The sequence below is a fragment of the Eumetopias jubatus genome, unplaced genomic scaffold (assembly GCF_037043125.1).
Source record: "Eumetopias jubatus isolate StellerSeaLion01/CBP00866 unplaced genomic scaffold, mEumJub1_p1.0 scaffold_10, whole genome shotgun sequence".
NCBI classification, from domain to species: domain Eukaryota; kingdom Metazoa; phylum Chordata; class Mammalia; order Carnivora; family Otariidae; genus Eumetopias; species Eumetopias jubatus.
This window is the reverse complement of record NW_028274816.1, coordinates 47,524,975-47,548,549: the sequence shown is the minus strand read 5'-3', so window position 1 is coordinate 47,548,549 and position 23,575 is coordinate 47,524,975. Positions and strand designations below refer to the sequence as shown.

Genomic DNA, 23,575 nt, shown 5'->3' with positions numbered 1-23,575 from the left:
GGCCCCTGAAAATGGGACAGATTCCCCCTTCCAGCACAACGGGAGCCCCCACCACCACTCCCAGATACCCCACAGGCACAGCCACAGCCATTTCCAACCCTTTATTGGGGCTCTCTGTTGGCCCCAAATAAATATAATACATTAAACCCAGAGCTGAGGGAATCGTGCACCCCAGAGGCGCCCCCCCACAAGCCCAGGGGGGCAAAATAAGTTAGCGGGGGGCCTGCCAAAGGCCAGGCCAGCTCCCTGGCTGGGCAGGCGATGGCAGCTGGACTTGCACACGCTGGTCTAAAGTGCATCTCGGTTCTGTGGTCCCCATTTCTGCGTGGCCCCTGGCTGGGCCACTGGGAGGGGTGGGTGGAGGGGCTCCCGGCGCTCACACCGTGCCAGCAGTGGCCGCCAAGGCTCTGTGTCCATCTGTCCGTTAGGGGGGGTCAGCCACGTGGCTGGGGGTCCTCAGGAGAAGCTGTCATCGGGCCGTGGCTGGGAGTCGAAGGGAGGGTCTGAGACCGTGATGCCTTGATGCAGCTTCTCCAGCGAGAACTTCATCTGGGAGGAGAAGTGAGCAGGGTGGGAGGTGAGTGCTGGCACGGGTTCCTGCTGTTGAGGAACTGGGGAGGGTCCAGAGAGGCCACGTCCCCTGCCAAGGTCACCCCGGGACAACAGTGGAGCCGGACTGCACCCAGGTTAACTTCGAAGATGCTGCAGATGGAAGGGGCCCCTATGGCCTGGGTTCCGGTCACAGCCCCACTACGTACTGGGTGCTCCTGGGCAAGCCCCCTAACTGTCCCAGGCCCCCCTCCCCAGCTGAAAGATCACAGGACGAGTTCAGGGTTCTGATGGCCGAACACCTGGCACTTGGCACAGTAGCTAGTCTTACTCCCTGCTGTGTGACCTTGGGCAAGTCTGAGCTTCTCAGACCTTAGCACCCCTATCTGTTAGATGGGGCACAAGAGCATCCCTCGCGCAGGCTTGGCCTTGAGGAGCAAATCAGCTGGTCATTTCAGCACACAGAGCAGCCCAGCTCCATCTGTGTCTGCGGTAAACGAATCTGTGGAGTCAACTCTGTGCCCTTGGCAATTTAAAGGAGGAAAAGAATCAGGATTTAACTGAGGACGGGGTGGCCGTGCCAGCCCTCTCCCTGAGTGATGGGACTGAGGCTCACTCCCCTGCACCCCGCCCTGCGCGGCCCTTCGCAGCATGAGCATCTCCCTGCCAGCGTGGTCTCAGGGTGCAACAAAGCCCCCGGAGGTGGACTCCACATCCTGGTCTCTAGCGACCACACACAATTTCACCGTCACCCAGCAACTCGGGCTCTGGTACCCTTGGGCACCCAGCCAATGTCAGCCACTCCTGCACTTCCCACCCCTCCTCCCCCCACCTCAGCACCACCCCCACACCTGGCCTTCGTGCTGACCCACCACCACAGTAACTGAGCACCTACTGCGTGCCGGCACTGGGCTCACGCTGATAACCGCAAACACACATCAGGTGTTTACTATGAGCGCGGCACCATTCCAACGTGAACTCATTTGATGTTCGCAACAGTCTTTGAGGTAGCAGCATGCACAGAGGAGGAAGCCCAGGCTAGCCGCAGTGCAGTGACTTGCACAAGGTCACACAGCAAAATTTGAACGTGGCCGTCTGAAGAGACGCTGCGATTGTACTACAGAGAGTGCTGGGGCAACCCCTTCTGGAGACGAGACCCTCGTATCCTCGGGAGGAAGTCTTTCCCACCCTCACGTGACCCCTTAGTGGGGGTGGGGATCAGGGACCAAGCCTCCCCGCCCCCAGCCACAGTGACTGGCTCGGATGGACAGGTGAGCCCAGCGGCCAGAGAGAATGAGCTCTTTCCTTTGCGCGTCAGCCTGGAGCTGCAGCTGCCACCTTGGTCCAGGGTGGGAGGGGAGGATGCCCCCAAACAAAGCCAACCCTGGCGGTGGGCAGAGTCGGGAGATGGCACGCGTGTGGCTGGATTCAGCCATGCCTGAAGTCCGACACTGTGGACATTCATCCTCGGCTGAGAGCCAATTCTTTCTTCTATCTTTCTGACAACCCTGGGAGCTGGGGACTATGAATGGCTCCCCCGTGAGGCCCAGGTGTATCTGCCACACGTTGGGATCTAAACACAGGGCCCCACAACCCCAAAGGCGCACCTCGTCTAGGAGCTCCACGGACGCCCGCAGGATCTGCCTCCACTTGTGCACCTCCACGCTGTGGAACTGCTTCTGCAGGGCAAGGATCTCCGCCCACTCCGCGGCCGTCTGCGGGAACTTGCTGCAGGGGGCGCAGGGCCTGAGTGCGGCGGCGGCCTCGCCCGACCTGCCCCAGTTCCCAACCCCCTCGGGCCGCCCACTCACCCCTTGGCCAGGGCCAGACTGTGCCAGGCCTCGAAGGTGTGGGCTGCCCTCTCCAAAGACCAGAGGCGGTAAAAGAGGAGGACATTGAGGGCGATGAGGACCATGAGGCTGAGGGCAGGGATCAGAGGTCAGCGTCCGGACACAGAGGCTCTCCTAGGTCAGCAGCACCCACGCAACCACACCTTGAAGGGGCACCACAATTACCCCCCTTTCCAGAGGAGAAAGCTGACCCAGAGAGGGTGACAGACACGCCTAGGGTCACACAGTCCGTGAGCGAAGTCAGGGTGGCGTCCTGGCCACGCCCCTAACTGCCACAGCAGGCTGCCTCGCTAGGAGAGCTGGGGGCTCAGGGCCCGGAGAAGGGGCTGCAGATGGGGGCTGAGGTGAGAGGGGACGGGGTGCAGGATGCAGGGCCCTACCTCACACAGATCCTGGGGAGGCAGCAACAGGAAGACAAAGAGGTGAGAGCCGCCCCCACCCCTCCTGGAGCACGCCACGCAGCCCCTCTCTGGACTGCCGGTGCTGGGAAACCGAGGCCCAGAGAGGCTGAGGGTGTGACCGAGCTGACTCTCACCTCCAGGGCCTGCTGGAAGCTCGGACCTCACTTCCACATCCTCGGGCTGTCCTGCCCCCCCCTTCACCCCCACCCCCACCCCCGCCCAGGCCTCTGGGTACATGGGTCTCCCTGCCTCACCCTCCGGGGGTCTCAGCTCAGGAATCCTCTGCTTTCCTGGGAAGCCTTCCCCAGGCTCCCGCAGCTTCCCCGTCCCAGCCCTGTCCCCCAGCACCCTGGCCTGCTGTCTCAGACCTGTCCTCAGGTCTCTAGTCACTTCTGTGTCCCCAGCGTCCCCCAGCTTAGGGCTGGGCACAGAAAACAGGACTGAGATGTATGACGGTGCTTCTTTTCCAGATCTCTCCCGGTTCCCCTCATTTCACCTCCTCTGGGTGCCTGCTTCCCCAGAAACCCTCCCTGCCCCCCGGGGCGAGGTCAGGCCCCTCTGACCTCCCAGAGCCCCCAGGGCCTCCCTCTCCCAGCAGGACAGACTTCTCCACAACACACGGAGCAGGACGCCGTGTAAGGAGCTGTGCTGGGCACGTTCCAAACATTCTCTCCCCTCATCTCTGCTATGCTAGGAGGTGAACCCACGCCCCGACTCCAGCAGACGCCCAGAGAGGCCAGGCACCTGCCCAAGGTCACACAGCCAGAATGCAGAGCCAGGCCTGTCTGACCCCACAGCCCGGGCCCCTTACTCACACCACGCTGATGAGAACCAGGGCGCCGGGGATGCCTGCCCCGGGGCCCTGGTCGGCAGACGGTTCCGAGAAGCGCGAGCTGAGGGAACCTGAAGGAGAGTGCCATGCAGTCAGACAGGGCCATCCCAGCACACCCACTGGGCCCCGCACCCCTGTGCTTCCGTCTGCCCCGCCTGGCCCGAGGGGACACACCTGAGGTGTGCATGCCAGCCCGCGTGCAGGGGTCCGGGTCCGGGTGCTGGGGCCCGTCGCCGTGACCCCTCCAGCTCAGGGGCCGCTTGCGCCTCCGCAGGCCTGACAGCAGTCCGCGGGCATCCTTCCCGCCTTCCTCCAGGGACAGCTTCTCCGCTTTGGCAAGCTCCCGCTCTGTGGACACAGGAGAGGCCTCTGCGTGGCTGCACCTGGCCAGGCCACGACCCTGTCCCCGGCCTGGCCGACCTCTCCCCTACCGAGGTGGTGGAAGTAATCTTCAATGCCGCTCCAGGAGTTCTTCTCGATGAGTGACTTCACAAGGCTCCAGGGCTGTTTCCGGTAGCGGATCTCAGAAGACACCCTGGGGTTGGGGGGAGGGGAGGTAGGGGTGGGGGGGGCAGGGTCTCACTCCAACCATTCCAAGGGGGTGCTTCCCCCAATTCAGAGAGGGCCCCTTGTCACCCACAGACCAAACAGACACACCTTGGCAAGTCTCCCAGACTTAGCAACACCCCACCACCACCAGCAGCAGCTGAGCCCACAAACTGGCCCGGACTCTTCCACCTTGCTGCTGTGCCCCAGCTCCACACAGGGTCCCAGAGACAGCTCAACCCACCCCAAACTGAGCTCCTGATCTTCCCCCAAACCGATCCCTCGCCACCTTCCCCATCCCAGTCAATGGCAGCTCCGGCCGGTTGGCACAGGCCAAACTCCTCGGAATGTTCTGGCACCTCTCCCCAAGGGCAGGGCCTCTGTCAGGTGAGGGGCCGGGTCGCTGCTCACCGGAGACGGGCCTTGTTGCGGGCAAGACCCAGGATGCAGTAGCGGTGGGCCGTGTAGAAGTAGTCCTGGTAGGGGATGCCCTGGGTCAGCACCTCCGAGTCCACCACACAGCCGCCCGCCTGGGGGCCGCGCCGGAACAGCGTCTGCAGAGACCAGGGAGGAGGGAGGAGTCAGGGCCAGCCCACCCGGCCAGGCCACCTGCCCAGCCGGCCCCTCTGCCTGGCCCACCTGTGTCTCCACCACGGAGGCGCTCTTGGGGCCCAGCGGGTTGCTGATGGGAATGGTGTACGTCAGCACTCGGCGCTGGTGGCACTTGTCGCCACTCCAGGGACTCAAGGTCACATCTGGGGGAGGGAGGGAGGGCAGAATGAGGCCACTCTCCAGTCTTCTGCCCACAGGCTGTGGGAACTAGCCTTCTGGGATAGTTCCAGTTCTCTGCAGACTCACCCCCAAACCCACCCTGGTGTCAGCCCCACCTTCCTGCTGGACCCCTAAAATTTGAGATGTTGGCAATACTCCGAGCTGGGCCCTCTCTCTTCCCTATACTTGTCACCCATCCTGGGGCCATCTCGTCCGCTCCTGCAGCCTCAGTTTCCCTCTCTGTACCAGTCCTGGCTTCTCCCCTGAGCCGCAGACCTAGGGTCCTGTGACCTCCTGAGCACCTTCCCTTGGAAGTTCCCACCAGGTCCCACATTGGCCTCGGCATCCCCCTAAACCTCCCCGCCTCCTCTCGGGATCCCAGCACAGGGGTAGCCCCACCATCCTCCAGACTCCCCCGGAGCCGTGGGCCCTGCCCTGGATGCTCCCCCCACCCCGTTGTGTTCACTTGACCTCCTAAGCATCCCTCCTGGTTCAGCTCATCCCTGCCTGCCCAGGGTCCCACTCCGGCCCCCCTGAGTTTCTGGCCTCAGTCTCCACCTCTGAGGTCCAGGGGGTAGCTTCTTAAAGCCAAGCCTGTCCCTGCCCCTAACCTGCCTAGAACACTCGGCTCTCCAGAGCCTCCGGACAGAATCTGAGTCCCTCAGTCCGATGTGCCCACCCCCCTAGGACATTAGCGTAGTATCAGAGGACTGTGGGCCCCCAACTCAAGGCACAGTCTCACTCATTCTGCAGGGGATTCTATGTGGCTCATTTTCATCAACACAGAAAAAAGAAACAGAGGAAGACAACCATCTGACTAGCCCCTCCCCTGCTTGAATCCCTTCCACAACCTCCTGAGCCATTCAGCTGGTCCCACGGTGAACCCTTCCATGTCACCTGGCGTTGCGGCTTCAACTCGCCACACCTGGCCACAGAGGCCCGGCCTCAAGGGATTCTCCTAGTGTCTGCCCCTGGCCTCAGGGCCTTTGCAGGTACCCCGCTGGCCTCCCGGGTTTCTCCTCCATCTCCTCCCCTTTCTCCGGAAGAATTCCTCCTTCAGGTCTTGGTTCCAATGTCACATCCTTCCAGCAGCTTCTCCTGAGACCCCTCAGGTCACAGATACCCCTCTGACACTCACAGTCCCGGCACATCTGTGACTTATTTGTGTGTCTATTTACTGTCGTTCTCACTAGATTCTCGACCTCATCTGTCCTGGCCTCTGCACAGATCTGACAGAGCGGCCACCAAATGTGCGATCATGAACTTGTGTTTATTAAATGCTTACTATATACCACTGCTCTTGGCACGTGTCCAGTAACAACTCAGACAGTTCTCAGCAGACCTGGATATGGCAGGGACTATTATCACACCCCCAACATACAGAGGAAGAAACTGAGGCAGAGAGGCTCGCAACCCTGCCCGAGGCCACTCAGTTAGTTAAGAGGCAGAGCCGGTCCGGTCTGGTCTCGAGGAGGACGGGCTTCTTGCTCGCCCACCGCCCAACCTGCCACATCTGCTCTGCAGGGCCCGCCTGCCTCCTGCTTCAGCCTCCCTTTCCCCTCCCCTGCATCCACGGGAGCTCGGCCCCCTAACCTGTGAACTTGCACTGCTGCAGGAAGCCCTGCAGGAAGGGCGAGTCTGAGAAGAGCATCTGCTGCAGCCGCTCGGCACCCACGTGGAAGACAGAGTTGATGAGGAGCCGGCCGGAGAGGTCGGGGAGCAGGGCGGCCAGGTCAGCTGGGTGACAGAGAAGGACAGTGGAGGCTGCCTTGCTCCCTCCTCAGAGCAGCCCCTCGCTTCCCCTCCGGTGACCGCTCCTCTCCACTCCCAGGCCTTGCACAGTGGAGGGGCAGCCCCATCCTCCCGGGCCCGGGTGGAACCTGACCAGAGCACTGCTTGGCCCCTTTCTGCCGCAGAGGTGGCTTTAGGGTGGGCATGTCTGCCGGGGCTCAGCCAGCCAGAGCCACCGTGATCAGTTCACGGAGCAGCACCCGGAGGCCCAGCCGGCTGCCCTCACCACGAGGGCAGGGGTGGGCCTGTGCTCCCGGGCTCAAACGCCTGAGTCTCGGCCACAGTGATTGGTTCGGGGGTGGGCCTGGGCTCCAAGGTGGACCCATCAGAGCCAATCCTAGAGCTTCTGGTGCCTCCCATGGGAAAATCATGCTTTCTCTCGGCTAGGCTTGTCTGGGGCGGGGCTTGGGCGCTCTGTACCCGCCCCCCAGAATGGAGGCTACCTGAGAAGGAAGCTGGCACAGAGAAAATGGAAAGAGCGATAACAAGAGCCAGCATGAACTGGCCCGAGCACTTTACAAATATTAACTCACTTTAATTCTCTTAACATCGACCCTATGAAGTGGGTATGATTATTGCTCACCCCATTTTTCAGATGAGGAAAATGAGGCTCGAGGAGTTAAATAATTTGCCCCAAGTTACACAGCTCGGAGCCAGTGCGGCCAGCATTTGGACCCTGGCAATCTGGCTGCAGAGTTTTTGCTCTTACCATCTGCTCTGCTGCCATCAAGGCAGAGCTAAAGACAGATTTCTAACAACACCATCTGAATGCATGCACCCCCCCAATTTCTTAGTCCCGTGAGCCAGCCAATCCCTTGCTGATGCCAGTCTGAGTAAGGGCTGTCACATGTAACCGAAGCGGACGCCTCGGGCCACCTGCCTCACCTTCCTCCCCCGTGGACGAAGAGGAGTTACTCGTGTCTGTCAACAGCTCCTCACTGCGCAGCAGATCCAAGGGGCCCAGGGAGGTGGGCCCCTCAGGGGGGGTCGGCTCAGTGCTCGGGGGTTCAGCCACCGGGGTCACTGTCTGGCTGGAGGAGGCATCTGGCTGGCTGTCCGTCTGCTCCTCCTTGTCCTCCTCTGCCTGCAGAGAAAGGCTTAATCCAGCTCGGTCTCACCTCCATTCCAGCCTGAGGGGCCCCCGTGTGCCCACCCTGGCCATAAGGATTTGAGACTGTAGGAAAAAAGATGCTGGGGGGCTGTGTGTGCACCTAAAGCTTCCAGCCACGTCACAAGGGGCCCTGGGGCTGCCCAGATGAGGGCCTCTCTCAGCCCCCACCGGGCCTGTCCTGGGTGCCTGGGCCATAAGCCTTTTCATGCCTCTCCTGCCCATCTGTCTATGCTTCCATGCCTGGTCTGTCCATCTTTGTCAGCCCATCGTTCCTTCCTTCCTTCCATCCATCCACCCATCCATCCACCCAAGTCTTGCTTCTTCCGTCTCTCAGTCTCTCCCTGTCTCCTGCCCTTTTGCCTCTCTCTCATTCCCTGTTCTCTTGGCCCATCTCCTCAGCTCCATCCCATCCCTCTACCCATCCCCTCCCTTGCCCCTCCATCCACCTCTTCTCCGGCCCTGTCCGTCCCTTCCCCTCCCCCCCCCAACCTCTCAGTCTGTCCCTCTCCCTGACACCACTCCCCACCGTCCTCTGTCTCTTTCTATCAGCACCCTCCTTCTTCCCACATCCTCTGCTCACCCCATGGTCTGCATCGCTGCTGGCACGGGAAAGGTTGGGGGTGATGCGGCCACGGCGCGAGCCCACCGGGCTCGGCTCCTGGCTGTTGTCGGCTGCCCCCGAGGGGGTGATGTCACTCAGGGCAATCACGTCTCCCACTTCCTTGGGGCTCCTATGGGGAAAAGGAGGGTGTGGAATGGCTGTATCTTTGAACCCCACACACCCTCCTGGTCTCCCAGACTGTATGCCCACCTCAGTCCACCCGGGACTCCAGGAGCTCTGCACAAAGCCCCTACCGTCTCCCCCCACCCCGGGAACCAGCCGCCAACCTCTGACTCACCCCAGACCGTTGAGCTGCAAGGGGCAGACATAGTCCTCATCCTCACTGGTGAGACCCAGCTCTGAGCCGTAGCACTGATGTACCAAGTGCCAGAGCTCCCGGGGGCTCAGCGTCTGGGCAGGGAGGGCATGGGGTTGGCCTCCACTTCACGGGGCCCAGAGCCCTTCCGGTCCCTGTCCCCGCTAGCCTGAGGGCTCAGCATTCCCGAGGTGTCCACAAGGGGGCAGCAGCGTCTCTGGTGCCCGGCCTCCCCCGGTCCAGCTCCACGCCCGCCCCACCCGGCAGGGGTCAGGGTGCTTCACACTTGCCCCTCAGGTCCTCATAAGACTCCCACATCCACAGGTTAGCGTTCCCAGATTTACAGAGGAGAAGATGAAGCCCGGGGAGCGGAAGTCATGCGCCTGAGGTCCCACAAGTGACCCGGGGCACCTCAGGGATTCAAACCCAGCCGGACTCCAGAGCCGAGGCTCCCACCCGCCACGCCGTCCTGCCCCCATTTTCCTGAGCGCTCCTGGCCACAGCGGCTGGAGGCCCATGGTGAAGAGCAGTGATAACCACAGGAGCTGGGCAGCCAACCACCGGGTTGTTACGGGGTGCCAGGCCTGGTGGGCAAACTCACTGAATCTTCCAGAACACTTCTGTAAAGCGCTAACATCGTCTTTTTAGGGCAATGACACTGAGGCACAGAGGTGCTCAAGTGGTCCACCCTCACCCTCCCTGGAGTCTCTGACGCCTCGCTGTCCCTCTCTCAGGCTCCTGCGCCGGCACCGTCACCCCCATCACCCCTGAGGAGGGGCAAGGCTGGAACTGCCCCCGAGGGCACAGGAGTACAGCACAACTGGACAAGCGGGTTTGGGCTGCTGAGGTGCCGCAGGCCCCCCCGTCACAGACACGGACCATGCCCCCCCCCTCGACAGCTAGCCACCCTCCCCCACTGGCAGCAGAAACCCAATTTGTTCGGGGCGAAAATCTTCCCCAGCCCTAGGGATAAATTATAACTGGTTTACACCAAGTTTTCCATCCATCCTTTGCAACTGGGGTGGCGGGGGGGGGGGGTCCTGTTAGCTGGTTCTAGCTAAAGACATGCAAAGAGGAATTGGTTTAAAGGGGGCTTTCCCTCCCTGATAAAGGAAAGTACCCTTTCTACCCACCCATTTTCTTCTTCACATTTGGGACACTATATGACCGAGGGCATGATGCCTATGGCTGAAGCAGCCATCTTGCAACCACGAGTAACAAGCATGTGGACAAAACATCAACGTGCAGAAGGCGGACAGTGTGGAAGAATAAACAAGAGCTGGGGTCCTTATGACATCGGTGGGGGATGGGAGCCCTCAAACCCACCCTGGGCTGCCTGCCTCCAGACCTCTAGTTAGAGGAGCAACAGCATGATACAGAACCTAACTGCCACGGGTCAGAACCCCAGCTCTGCCACATAAAATCCCTCGTGACCATGGGTAAGGCTATCCCTCCACGCTTCACTGGTGAAACAGCTGCCTCCCAGGGTGGTTGTGAAGATAAAGTGAATTAAAGCATGCAATGCACAGAGCAGTGCCTGGTACCCAGGAGCACCCCAAATATTAGCTACTATTATTACTCAGGAAGTAATTCAGTATCTGTTTGCTTAGAGCACGTGTGGTTGAGTTTTCCGTGACTTGCAGCCGCTGTATCCTACATAAACTCATGCAACCACAGCGAACACGGCCGGGGAGCCTGGAGGACAGCCCATCGGAATAGGCCAAGTCTAAAAGCCCTTACTCAACACCTCTGGGGCAAGACCTAAGTCAAGATTAAGAAGTTTGGGGACCTGAGAAAGATAATGCAGTGCCTATCCTGTATGTAGTAATACGGTACCAATAGTGATGATGGTATTGTATTTAGTACCCAGTGCACTATATACCAAAGGTTCTCCAAGTGTGGTCCAAGGATTTCTGGGGGTTCCCCCCCCCTTTCAGGAGGTCCATAACATCAAAATCATTTCTGTAAGTGTGGTTAAGTGTTACTAGTAGTATAAGATGCTACTTTCCTTTTTCACTTTTATTCTCACACTGGTATACGGTGGAATTTTCCAGAGGCTATGTGACACGTGATGCTGTCTTTTTCTGGGGGCTCATGCAGTGTGTGCTCGGGTATTGTTGTGGTAAAGAATTCCCCAGTTTCAGCTTCTTTTACAGCAGATATTGGTAGATATAACCCACTTAAACAAAAGCTCTCTAGAGTTTATAATTATTTTAAACTGTAGAAAGGGTTCTGGAAGCTATAGAGTTTGAGAATCACTGGCATATTCACTATTGGAAAGATACTATAACTTAATGTTGAATCACAAGCATATCTAAGACGTACCCCAGTCAAACACATTAATATTTTTTGTCCTGAAACATAAGAACGGTCACACGGAGATAAACGTAGGCCTGTGCCATCCAAGAAGCACGTGCCGCCATTGAAGTTTAGATGAATGAAAATGAAATGAAATGAAAAATGCAGATCTTCAGCGACGCTATCCACTTTTCAAGAGTTCAACAGACCCATGTGGCCAGTGGCTGCCATATTTTGACAGCACGGATGGAGAATCCTTTCATCGTAATGGCAAGTTCTATTAGAGAGTGCTGACATACACTAGAAATAACCATGTCAGCTCAGGGTCAGATTTTGCTACTGCACACACAAAGATACCTTCTCATTTTCAGAGCATTTTGGATTTGTGGCGGTGAAGAAAGGGCCATGGCTACATGGATACATGTCCGTGGGGGCAGGGCCAGGCACCGGAGCCCGCGGTAGCCCCTGCTGGGGTCTACACAGGAAGCTGCAGGCAGGACAGGCCTGCACCCATGGAGAAGAGCTAAGGGGTCCTCCAGTTTCCCAAGTTCTGGCTCTCCTGGCTCTATGATTCCTCCCCAGGCCCCCAACCATTCTCACCCAGACCCACCTTTTCAAGCAGCGCATTCTGCCAGAGGCGGAAGATGAGAAGGAAGCAGCGGTCCCGGGCCCCAAAGGAGGTGAAGAAATGCTGCAGGAGAGAGAAGGGTGTGAGGGCGTGGGGGACAGACATGGCCAGAGGGACGGGAAGCCCTGTCGCCACCCACACTTTGTGCCGGGATCTCCATCCTGATGTATCCATCCATTCGTCCCGTCATTCACTCCACAGAATGTTTATCCTGTGCCCAGCCTGGCACCGGATGACGCTGGAGTCCCCGTGACGAGGAGACGGCCCCTTGCCCTGCCCCCAGAGCTCACAGTGCTGAGCAGGAGACAGGCACAGCCCAGAGTGGGTGGGCTGTGAGGGAGGAAGCCCAGGGCGCTCTCCCAGTCTCCTTTGGCCAGGAGGGATGGTCACCTAATCCACATTTGGCCAATAAAACACAAAGGGAAGTCTGCTGGGAAGTCTCCCCACCATTCCCTTCTCCCTTCCTGTCTGAGTCACTGGTGTCAGGCAGCCATCTTGAGACCACGAGGCAACAATCATCAGGCTAGAATGGAGCGTCAGGGAAGGCTTCCAAGGAGAGGGGACATCTGAGTTGACAGATATGTGGGAGGGAAGAATTCTACTATTACTGTTACCCCGAGCAGCTGTGTGAGGGGGCAGACCACAGGGACTAAGATGAGGGGCTGGTGGGGGGGGGGGGGGGTGGTCCAGGTCAGACATGACAGGAGCCTAGGGCAGGCCAGTAGGGGTGGCGGGGGGAAAAAAGCAGCAGGATCTGAGAGTTCAGGGTACAGAATAAACAGGGCTTGGGACGGGAGGGGCTGGCTGAGACCAGTGACCACAGGCCCCGCCCCCCCCCCCCCCCCAGCCCCCAGCAGGTCCTCCAGCTCACCTTCTCGCTCTCAGTACAGATCTGGATGGCATTGGGGATCAGCTTGGCTGTTTTTTCCTTCTTCAGACATGTCACTTCCTTCAACTGGATGGAAATCTGAAGACGAGAGGCCGGTCAGAAGAGGCCCAGGCCTGGCCCGCCCCAGCCCCTCCTCGTTTTGTCCCCGAGTCGGCTCACTGTGGTTTCCCAGCGGAAGATGTTGCTGTAGAAGCAGATCCAGTTCTCGGAGAGGTAGAGGCGGCCCTGGAGGAGGATCTCGCGCTGCAAGGCACAGGAGTAATCTGAGGTGGCCGAGGGGAGAGACGGCAGACACCCGAGTCACACACGCTGTGCCGGCCAGCGCAGGCGGGACAGGCGGGTGGGCAGAGCGGGGGGGCTCAGGGCCCGGCCCGGGGACGGAGTCTGCGCGGCAGGACTCACCCACGATGAGGCGTTCGGCCTCAGGGAGTTTGCTGAACAGTTTCCGGAAGTCCTCGTTTCGCTGTTTGTACGTGGGGCTCAGCATCTGGGTGAGTTGGGGAGGTAAGAACCCAGCTGGGGTTCACACCCCTATACTTCTGCCCCACAAAGTGCCCAGAAGTCCCCGCCCCACCCCGGTCTTCCCCGACCCTTCACACAAGACTAACCATCATGAGAGCAGTCATTTACTGATTTCCACTGTGCCAGGTACCCACCAGCATCACTGACTCTTAGCGAGTGCTCCCTTCAGCCTTGTAAGGTTGGGACTGTCTCCAGACACAGGCCCAGAGAAGTCAAGCAACTCACCCGAGGACACACAGGAAGTAAGCCGCAGCACAGGATGTGACCCTAGGTCCACCAACCCCAGCACCCCATTCCTTGACTGCTGCAGCCTGGGGCTCCTGGCCCGGCACCTGTCCCCCTCCCTCTCTCCCCTCCAGGTGGCCCCCCCCAACACTTACACTGTACCAGCTCTGCATCTTCTGCAAGAGAAAGGAGCAGAGTCAGAATGAGCCCCAAAAGTCCCTGCCCTTCCCCCTATCTCCCCACCCCACTGGGCTTGCCCCGACCTTGCTATTGCGGATGAAGTTCCGGCCGCCCAGGCTCTGGGTGCTGGGTGTCCCAGGCACCCCCCCCTTCTCTGAGGAGCTGTCTGACCCCTTCTCCACCATGGTGCCTGGTTCAGGCTCAGGGTGGGGTCGGCTAGAGGGCAAGAGCTGCAGCCGCTTCCGGAGAGATGGGGAGCTGCTTGGTGTGCTCCGGCCGGAGTGGGGGGTGGTGCTGGGGGAGAAGAAAAAGAGGGGTATTGGGGGCGGGGAACAGGCGAGGTGTGGGGGCAGGCCTATTTTAGGAGGCCCACACATCAGCCCATTGATCCCCACCCACCCATTCGACCACTTCCAGCAGCGTGACGGCGTGGGCCATTCATTCCCTAACTCTCTGCACCTCAGTGACTTCGTCTATGACCCATGAGTGATAAATACATGTCCTCGTCTGCTTGTTTGGTCCACTTCAATGGATCAATATATTAGTAGCGCCTGGCATAGAGTGAGCTCTCAAGAATACCTGCTATTTTTAAAACTAATTTATTCATAAATAAATTATGAATTTATCCCTCCCCACTCAATTGCTTGAGCTAAAAACCTAAGCCTGTGCTTAATATTTTCTTGTTCACTCTCCATGTCTAATCTGTTAGCACATCCTACCTGCTCTACCTCCAAAATCTATTTCCATTACTTCTATTATACTCATCTTCCCTGCTCCGGCGCCCTGGCCCAGCCTCCATCCTTGCCCGCCTGGACATCACAGCAGGGTTCCCTGGGTTCCCTGTCCCCATCCCCGCCCCCTGCTGTCAGCTCCCCCACACCAGAGGGAGCCTGTGAACCCGACTCGCGTCAGGGCCCTTCTGGCTTAGAGCCTCTCCTGGTTGCATTGCACTCCAGGTAAAGGCCAAGTCCTCACCTTGTCACCCCAGGCCCCGGTGTGGCTCACACCCTCCACTTCAGCCATCTTGCCCGTTGCATTCCCATATCAGGGCCTCTGCACTTCTGTTCCCTCTGCCTGGAACGGCCTTCCACAGCCCAGCCTAACAGGCTCTGTCTTATTGGGCTCGAATGCTCCTCTTCCCCTGGGGACCCAGCCCCCGAGGCCTACCTCACACCACCTCAACTCAGCCGGATGGCCTAGTCATTTTGCCTGCTGTTGCCTCTGGCTGTGAATTAATAAGGTCTTAGTCACCACTGTGTCCCTGGCACCCAAAACTGTACCCAGCACGGAGTGAACTCTCAAGAAACATCGGCGACTGCAGGAATGCTCTGCGCGCTGGCTGGAGTGGGAGCCACAGAGGGACGCTTGCTGGTGCTGTACCAAGACTCTGGCAAGCTCTCCGTAGGAGTACTTATTCCTCGGGCAACCCTGGACATGGGACGGTAGCACCATCCCTGCTTTCCAGAGCAGGAAGTCGGGACTCGAAGCAGCCAACCACTTGTCCCAGGACGCACAGCTGCTTGAAGCCAGGGACTGATTCTACCTCGGGGGCCTCCATCTCCTGGGGGGTGGTCCCTGGACCACCCGGGGTTGCTCAGACTTCCCTCTCTTGCCTCCAAGCTTCAGCACATGCCATTCCCTCACTGCGGACTGCCCTGGGCTCCCATCCTGTCGCTAACCACTCTGCCGCCACTCTGCCTCTGCATCCCCCATCCCAGCCCTGACTACTTCCCGGCAGCCACTTGCCCGACGACAGCCCCATTTCTCCCCTGCAAGTCTGTGAGCTCCCCGACGGCAAGGTCCTGGTCACTGCTCTGTCCCCAGTACAGCTCAGGACAGGACCCAGGGTGGGCATTGGTGTCACACTCATGCAATGAGTTTATGGGATAAAATAAATAAGTAAATGAAATAGGTGGTGATCTGAGCCACTACCAAGCCCCCCCGGACAGCTGCAGCTGCCTTCTCCCAGGTCTCCCTGATACCCATCCCCCACTCTGCTCCCCACCTGTGGCCAGCGCCGGGGGGGTGGGCTATGAATGCCTGAGTCGGGTTGGGGACCCCCCCCGGGGGCCCGCTGCACCCGACTCCAGCTAAATGGGCCTCTGGACCCTCTCATCAACCCCTTGCTCACCCTTCCCCAGCTCCTACCTTGCCTGTTCCCTCTGCCCAGATGCCCTTCCTCCCAGATTTCGGGAGGGCTCCCTCACCTCCTTCCTGTCTCTGCTCAGGGGATGCTTCCCCAAGTCGGCTTCCTCACACCTCTATCTAAACCACACTCCCCACCTCTCCATCCCGCTCCCTCTTCATCTTTTTCCACAGCACGTCCTGCACTTGACCTGCTGTCTTGTCTCTCTCTGCGCTCCGCAGGCGAAGGGGCTTTGTTTCCAGCTGCATCCCCACGGTCTAGAACGAGGCTGGCGCACGGAGCATTTGCTCTTGGCCACGGAATGAACGAGCGCCCCTCTCCCACCCCTCTCAGAACCGGGATCCAAGGAGGTGTGAGACTTGCCCCACCCTCAGCGACCCCCAGCCACGCACTCCCCTAGTGCCTTGGGGCAAGTGTCTGCACCTGTGCCTCATTTTCTTCTTGACCATGACTGGAATAACAGCGTCCGCCTCATAGGGTTGTCGGGGCGGCGGGGGGGGGGGGGAAGAAAGTGAGGTAATAGACAGTTGACCCTTGAATAGCACGGGTTTGAACTGTGTGGGTCCACTTATATGGGAACTTTATTCAATAAATACAGTACAGTCTTGTAAAGGTATTTGCTTTATGATTTTCTAATACCATCTTTTCTAGATTACTCTATCGTAACAGTACAGTATATAATACAGATAGTATACCAAAAAACGTGTTCATCGACTGCTTATGTTATCAATAAAGCTTCTGGTCAACAGCAAACGATTAGGAGCTAAGTTTGGAGGGAGTCAAGAAGTACACACCAATTTTCAACTGCACGGCAGGTCAGCACCCCTCACCCCACGTCGTTCAATGTCAAGTGCACATAAAGCCCAGCACGTGGTAGGCACTTTGGTTTGATCAATAGGTTCTGTCGGACTAAAACGGAGGGCAAGGCCCTGCCACTGCCCCAGCGCACCTGTGCTCAAGAGACAAACGCTGATGCCAACGGGTACCAACCAACACCTCGGCCTGGGGCGCAGAGCCGAAACTGACCCCCAAGCTCCATCCTTCACTCGCTAAGTATGCATCAAGCACGTGCCCTGTGCCAGGCGCTGGAGACGTGGAAGTGAGCAAAACAGATACCATCCCAGCCTGCGGGGACCTGACATTCCAGTTGGGGATTTGTTTGGATGAGCAACAAGAACACGTGGCAGACGGAGACGCTGAGCTCAGGAGCAGCCACACCAGGCGGCCTGGGGCTTGTGCCACCCACGGCAGACCTCCTGAATCTGGAACGGGGGGGTGGGGCCCGCGACGCGGAAGCATGTTCAAATCTGAGGACCACGGACACAAAGGAGGGCTAAGTGGGTGGGTGGGTGGGGTGCAGGTCACACTTGAGCGGAGCCCGAGGACGAAGAGCAGCTCGGCCAAAGAGCAGGGGAACACCGTTTTTAGGGACAGGACGGAGCCTGGCAGGTCTGAGGAGTGAGGTGGGCAGTGGAGCAGGAGGGGGAGGACAGACGGGCACAGCCCCCCCCCCCAGGCCCCTCTGGCCCAGGTCAGGAGTTTGGGCTTCCCCCTGAGGGCACTGGTGAGCTACGGAAGGGTTCTGAAGGAGGGGGTGACCGCTTCCCTCCCCTGCCTCATCTCACCTCTAGCCTGAAATGCAGGCCCCTTCTCTACCTGTCCTACCAACCGACGGCCGCAGGCCTACAGAAGAGCGCCCAAGGACAGGCCTGACAACAAACAGAGTGGGCAGGGCCTATGCCCCCAGATCTTGCTCTTTCGTAGGACGAAGAGGAAGTGCTCGAGAGCAGGCACAGCCCTGAGGCTGCCCAACCAGGCAGGCTGCGGCAGAGGGAAGGGAGGAGCCCACTGGGGCCGGAGGACCGTTATGGGGGGGCAGGGACTCGGGAGAAAACAGGGCTTTGCCACTGCAGACACCTCTCTTCGGACTTCCTGGGCCTACAAAGGCCTGGAGCTCCCTCTGGTCAAAGTGGGGCAGATGCACACACAGGTGCGCATAAAAGGGAAACGCGGGTGGGTCACATGCAGCCCGTATAGGCTAACGGTACTTTCCCACCGTTGCAAGAAGCCGCCCCACCGCACCGCCCCACAGCACAACTCTCACAGGGGTGACACCCTTGCACCCAGAGCCTCAGGGTTCTAGCTACAGCCACAAAGTCCCAGAAGTTACACACACACACACACACACACGCGCGCGCGCGCACGCCTGTCTATGATGCACGCGGGCAGCTGCAGAGGGTCACAGAAACCACAGAAAGCTCCAGATAAATGACACTCACACAGACGGCCACGAGAAAGTCTCCGAGAAGAGGTGAAAGCAAATCACATTCTACAGGGAGAGCCAGACAAGTAAAGGAGCCGTCACAGACAACTCAGCCAACGCAGGCACCGTGTAGGTGAATTTAAGCCAGAGGGTCAGCTCGGCTCTCCTGGTGTTCACCGCCCGGTGGGAAGACCCAGCGAAGGGCTGCTCTAACACGGCAGGGGACGGAGGCATCAGCGGTGGTTGCTGCCAGAGAACCCGGCCACTCACACAGCCATGAAGGACCCAGGGGGGTCCACACAGTGGCCAGCTATGGAAATGAGGCGTGGGACATGGTTTATAAACTCTAACAGGAGTGCAGTGTCTGTCATTACTGCTCCAAACAGGGTACACCCAAGGTCTCAGGAAAGAGGGTCCCGGGCCCACTAAGAGCCATAAGGGACCTCTGTTTGTGCTCTCTCACACACAAAGCCCCCAGGCTCTCCACTGCACACACACGGAAGCCCAGGCACGTACAGAACTGTCACATACGGATTACGGCTACACACAGGAACTTTCACGCAAAGATGTAATCAGAAGTAAGTTACAGGCACAACCCCAGGGGGTTGCAGCCATATACCCCCGGCCCCGGACACACCATGTCACATAGGGACACACACAGGTCACTTACATTTGCACCAAGAGCTAATGTGCTCAGAGGTAAATGTAGGCACAGACAGACTCAGGGTGATGGCTGCAAATGCTTCGTACACACACCACCAAGTCACAACTGGACACAGAGGCAACTCACAGTGACACCTGGAGCTACAGATGGAATCGGAGGCAAATTCTACAGCCACACACACAGCCAGAGAGGTTCTCAGCTGTCTGCACACTAGGAGACCTAGACACATGTACACACACTCCAAAGTCACAACCAGACACGCACGGGTCTGACGGGATGCGATAATATATTACACACAAATACAACCACAGAAGGTCACAGCCACACGCAGAGCGCCCCCCACACACACACACACAACTAGAGTCACAGTCAGACATACTCGGGGAATTTACAGTAACACATGGAGCCACAGATGGAGTCTGACATAAATTACACACACAGCCAGAGAGGATGCACAGTAGGAATACAGACACGCATACACACACTTCCAAGACACCTACAATTCATACTCGAAAACACAGCGGGCCCAGACAAGGAGAAGGTCAATTCCGGGCCCAGGACCCGGAATTTCAGGGACGAGGCCGGCCGGCCTCGTCCTCCCTCCCGGCCACGAAGCCCCCGGCCACGAAGCCCCCACCAGCAGCCCCAGCGCCGGGGCTCGCCACAGACAGAGGCGGTGGGAGGGGGCCCAGGCCAAGAGGGGCTGCTCCCGGGCCTGCCCCCCGAGCTCCGTGGCCTGTGCGCGGGCCAGCCGAGGCTTGTGTCCGCCCCGCATCCACCCCAGGCCCAAAGCCCGGGGTCAGCCCCGTGCCCACCCCTCGCCTCCCGGACCGCGGCCAGCTAGGCCGGAGCCCTCCCTGCAGGCCCGGCTCCCCGCGGACGAGCCCGGGACTCCCACCGAAGCTCCGCCACCCCGGCGCGTCTCGTCCTGGCGGTGACGAGCTGGGTTCTCCGCCCCCCCGCCCCCCACCCCCCACCGTCGGCGCCCAGGCCCCAGTGCAGCGCCGGCCCCCCTCCCCGCCCCCACCCGGTGCCGCCCCCCGCCCCTCCGCCTCGGCTCCGGTCGCGCCACCCCCCGAGCCGAGCGCGCGCGGAGCACCGGGTCGGCCGGCCCCGTCCTCCCGCCCGCTCGCCCGCCCGCCGCGCCCCCGCCCCGGTCCTTACTCGAACATGGATGCGGCGCGGCGGGCGCGCCCGGCCGCAGGGCAGGGCCGGCCGAGCGGGGCTGGGCTGAGCTGGGCGTCCCTGCGGGGCACCTGCCTCGCCTTCCAGGGCCGCCGCCCCTACCCGACCGCGCCGCCCGCCGCCCGCACAAAGGCCGGAGCCCGGGAGCCGCGGGAGCCGCCGCAGCGTCAGCTCACCCTTCCCGCCCCCGCCCCGTCGCGTCAGAGCGCCGCCCCCGCCCGCGCGGGAAGGGGGGCGGCGCGGCGCAGCGGGAGGGCCCGCGGACCCGGGCGGGGGGGAGGGGGAGGGGCGCCGACCGGCACGGCGGCGGGCGGGCGGGTGGGGGGCGGCCCGGAGCCGCCGCGAGCGAGAGTTAAGAGACGCAGGCACGGGGGGCGCAGGGGGAGGGCGAGCGAGCCGGGCGACCGAGAGGGGCGGCTGGGACGCCGAAGCTACGGAAACAGGAGAGAGGAAAAGAGAGACAGACACTGAGAATCGAAGGAGGCAGAGAAGTGAACACAGAAGGAAGGACAGAAAGACAAACAGACTCGATTCAAACGAAACACCGCCATGGCAGCTGCCTTTGGCACCGGCCACGACCCTCTCCCCTGGTACCCGGAAGGGGTCTTCAGCTCCCCTTCTGCCCCCTGGCCGGGAGGGAACCTGAGAGGTGGGACGGAGCTGGAGGGGTTGGGGTGGGCGGTGGGATGGAGATTTCTGGGAAGCGGAGGGGTGGGGGCTGCGAGCACAGGGGAACCGCGGCTGGCGGGAAGGGGTGCGGCCCGGAGGCCGCCTCCGTCTTCCCGTGCGTTTCCACACCTCCCAGTGTTGGCCCAGGAGGTCCTCGGGGTCTGGGGACCCCTCTCCGCCCCAGTCCCGGTTAGCCAGACCAAGTTAGAATCCAGCTTCCCTAGCTCTTAGCTGTGCTGTGACCTTGGGCAAGTCAGCCCCGTCCTGGAGATGTCACCAACTCTGTGGTAAGGGGCTTTCCCACGGGACAGCACGGGGCGGGGGGGGGGGCTGCGGAGAGCGGGGGGACAGCAGCCCTTTTACAGGTGGGGAAGCCCGGCCTCAAAGACGGGCAGTCACTTGGCCCAGGTCACGCCGGGGGTAGGCTGCAGAGCTGGACACAGCCCTGTTCTGACAGGGGCTGCCTGCATGAAAACACGGAAATGGGAGTCCCGCCTCACAGCTATTGGCCGGAGGCACCCCAGCACAGGGACTTGCTCCCCACCCCTCCCTATGACATGCTGTTCCTACGTCTTGAAAAAGTTCCATTCCCATCCGTCTCCTCACCTTTGCAGCACCCCCTCCCCCATAAGCCCCACTCTACTTCTCCATTTTGGTGGCGGGCAGGCCCAAAACTTCATCTTTCCTGGCCCCTCTTTCCCTCACAGCCACATCCAATTTCTCAGCCATCCCTGTCCACTCCACCCCATAAAATCTCTCCAGAATTTAAACTCTTGGCTTCCGCTGCCCCTGTCCTGGACCCCACAGCAACCACTTGGCTGCTCCTATCTGGCCTCCTATAGTCTGCTCCCCACCTGCAGCCAGAGAGAACCTACGAACCCCTGAGTTAGGTCAGGGCCCTCCTGGCTCAGAGCCCTCCTTTGGCTCCACCTCATTCCAGATAAAAGCAAAGTCCTCACCTACTTGGTGCGCAAGGCCCGAGTGTGGCCCTTGTCACCATTCTGACTTTGCCTCCTCCTTCTTCCCCTTTTTTCATTCCCTCGGACCACCCAGCTTCCCTGCTGTTCCTCTAACTCACCAGATACATTCCTGCCCCAGGGCCTTTGCACTTGCTGGTTCCCTCTGCATAGAAGTTCTCCCAGGTCTTAAAGAGGCCCTCCTTCCACCATCTCCCTCTGTCTCACTGTTCTCTTTCTCTGTACAGATGACCCTTGAACAACATGGGCTTGAACTGTGTGGGTCCATTTATAGATGGGTTTTTTACAGTACAGTACTGTACGTGTATTTTGCCTTCCTTATGATTTTCTTAGAAACATTTTCTTTTCTTTAGCTTATTTTATTGTAAGAACACAGTATATAATACAGATAACATACAAAATATGTGTTACTGATTGTTTCTATTCTAGGTAAGCTTTCTGGCCAACAGTAGGCTATTAGTAGCTAAGTTTTGGGGGAGTCAAAAGTTCCACTTGGATTTTTGACTGCATGGTGGGTCAGTGCCTCCTGACCCCCACGCCGCTCAAGGGTCAACTGTATTTCTCTTTGCCTGTTTCTTCTTTTGAAATACTTCTAAAATTTTATTTAGGGAATATTTATTTCAAAGAGGAAAAAATAAAATAAAATGGCCATCCCCACGGTCCATATCCAATAGATGTGGACATTTTGCCAATTTCGTTTCAGATCTTTTTTTCTTTTTTAAAAAGAAATAAACTTTTACAGGCACAGCCAAAGGCCCAACTCCCCATCCCTCCTTTCTCTGCTCCTGCACCCAACGGACCCACCGCCCTGAAGCTGGTGTGTGCTCCTTCTGTGTACCTTCCCATCCTTTTTTTTATATCAGGATGGATCCACCAACAATATACCCTATTGTTCAATGCCTCTTAAAAGATACACAACTAGGCTCCTACTGTATCCTTTTGCAACTAGCTTTCTCCATCATCGCTGTTTCTGAGACTTCTCCCTGCTGATACACAGAGCTCTATTTCATAAACCTTAACTCTTATCTAGCATCCATTATTAGAAGAAACCACAGTGGCTACTTCTGTTCAGTGCTGGTATAGTTCTTTCTTCTTTCCCCAGGCAGCCTTGAACCTTCGGTTCCCATCTCCTTGTGCCAGAGGTGGTGTTTCTTGGCAGAAGTTTTGTTTACATTTCTTTTCTCTCTTTCTTTCTCCACCCCCCCCACCACGAGTTGTAGCAAGACATACCTTTTACACTGGTTTTCAATGCAAGAAATATACATAATATATAGAAATATATGGAAGGTCACAAAATTTGCAAGAAACCACACTTACTACCTCATACACTGTATTTTCGATTCTATCCTATTTCTGTTTGGAAAAAGCGCTGATCGCAACACACTACCTTGGTTTCATGGCCCTTAAATGGTCATGAGCCACAGTTTTAAAAACACCGGGTGTGCCAAAGGGGGTATCCTCCTCTCCTCTTAGCAGGCAGTGCTCAGCGGAGAGTGGAGAGCTCGGAGGCACTTGTCCCAGCACATGCTCCCAGTTGCCTCTTTCTGTTTATGTGCCTCTTTCACAACCTCCAGTCAGGTCCCATGTGGGGCTAAGGTCACACTCCAGCTGACCTTCAGCTCCCGCACAGGGACAGTGTCAGCCCCCCTCGAGCATGAATCCCTAGAGAGAGAGAGAGAGAGAGAGAGCACCTCTTTGGTGTCCCAACACCCGGCTGACCTGTCCTGGGATAGACTCTCCAGGTCTGGGGTCCTCGGCAGCTGCAGGCGCAGGGGGGTCGGGGTGCAAGGGGGTGATTCTCCATCACTGGATGGTGTGATGTAAATGGAGGGCACCTCCAGGAGCCTCCAGGGCTCAGGGGCTGGGCCCTCTGCCCCGCCACCCTGTGGCTGCTGGCTCCGCCACTCAGCTCGGGGCACTGATGCATCCTGGGCACCACCCTCGGCCAGTGGGGGCCAAGGCAGCTGGGGCAGGAGCTCGGCCATGGGAGGGGGGGCTCCGACTGCCCGGTTGGGGGCCTTGGATAATGGCGCAGTCTCTGGGGGAGAAAAAAGAGAGGTGAAGGGGGGAGCCCCTGTTCAAGCCTGCCTCTCGCCACTCCCCCACTGTTCGCCTAAGTGGACAGCCGAGCTGAGGGTCAGAGAGGTCTGGGTGGGATTCC

The 23,575-nt window shown here is 59.0% G+C and overlaps 1 protein-coding gene across 4 annotated transcripts; it reads right to left on the bottom strand.

Moving 5' to 3' along the window:
- Positions 1-86: 86 nt before the first annotated feature.
- On the bottom strand, positions 87-23,414 carry GRAMD1A (GRAM domain containing 1A). 4 transcript variants are annotated; one of them, XM_028123557.1, is made up of 19 exons: positions 23,134-23,414; positions 13,594-13,804; positions 13,486-13,506; positions 12,986-13,070; positions 12,743-12,846; positions 12,566-12,661; positions 11,677-11,757; positions 8,751-8,863; positions 8,432-8,582; positions 7,626-7,824; positions 6,543-6,686; positions 4,818-4,933; positions 4,590-4,732; positions 4,064-4,167; positions 3,807-3,980; positions 3,616-3,703; positions 2,361-2,468; positions 2,157-2,277; positions 87-549 (listed from the first exon to the last, which is right to left on the bottom strand). In XM_028123557.1, exons 1-19 carry the CDS (start codon positions 23,397-23,399, stop codon positions 457-459), a joined length of 2,418 nt encoding a protein of 805 aa, XP_027979358.1. In that variant the 5' UTR covers positions 23,400-23,414; the 3' UTR covers positions 87-456. The 4 variants fall into 4 exon arrangements, with proteins under 4 accessions (XP_027979358.1, XP_027979362.1, XP_027979359.1 ...); XM_028123561.2 differs by lacking the exon at positions 23,134-23,414 and adding an exon at positions 19,748-19,918; XM_028123558.1 differs by lacking the exon at positions 2,361-2,468.
- Positions 23,415-23,575: the final 161 nt, after the last annotated feature.

Excerpts from the sequence above, each read along its gene's own strand:
- GRAMD1A (XM_028123557.1), bottom strand. The coding sequence starts at position 23,399 with ATGGCCGAGCTCCTGCCCCAGCTGCCTTGGCCCCCACTGGCCGAGGGT. Across the intron at positions 6,687-7,625 it reads TTCGTCCACGGGGGAGGAAG|CTGACCTGGCCGCCCTGCTC; the intron begins GTGAGGCAGGTG and ends TCTGTCACCCAG. Across the intron at positions 4,168-4,589 it reads CGCAACAAGGCCCGTCTCCG|GGTGTCTTCTGAGATCCGCT; the intron begins GTGAGCAGCGAC and ends CCCCAACCCCAG.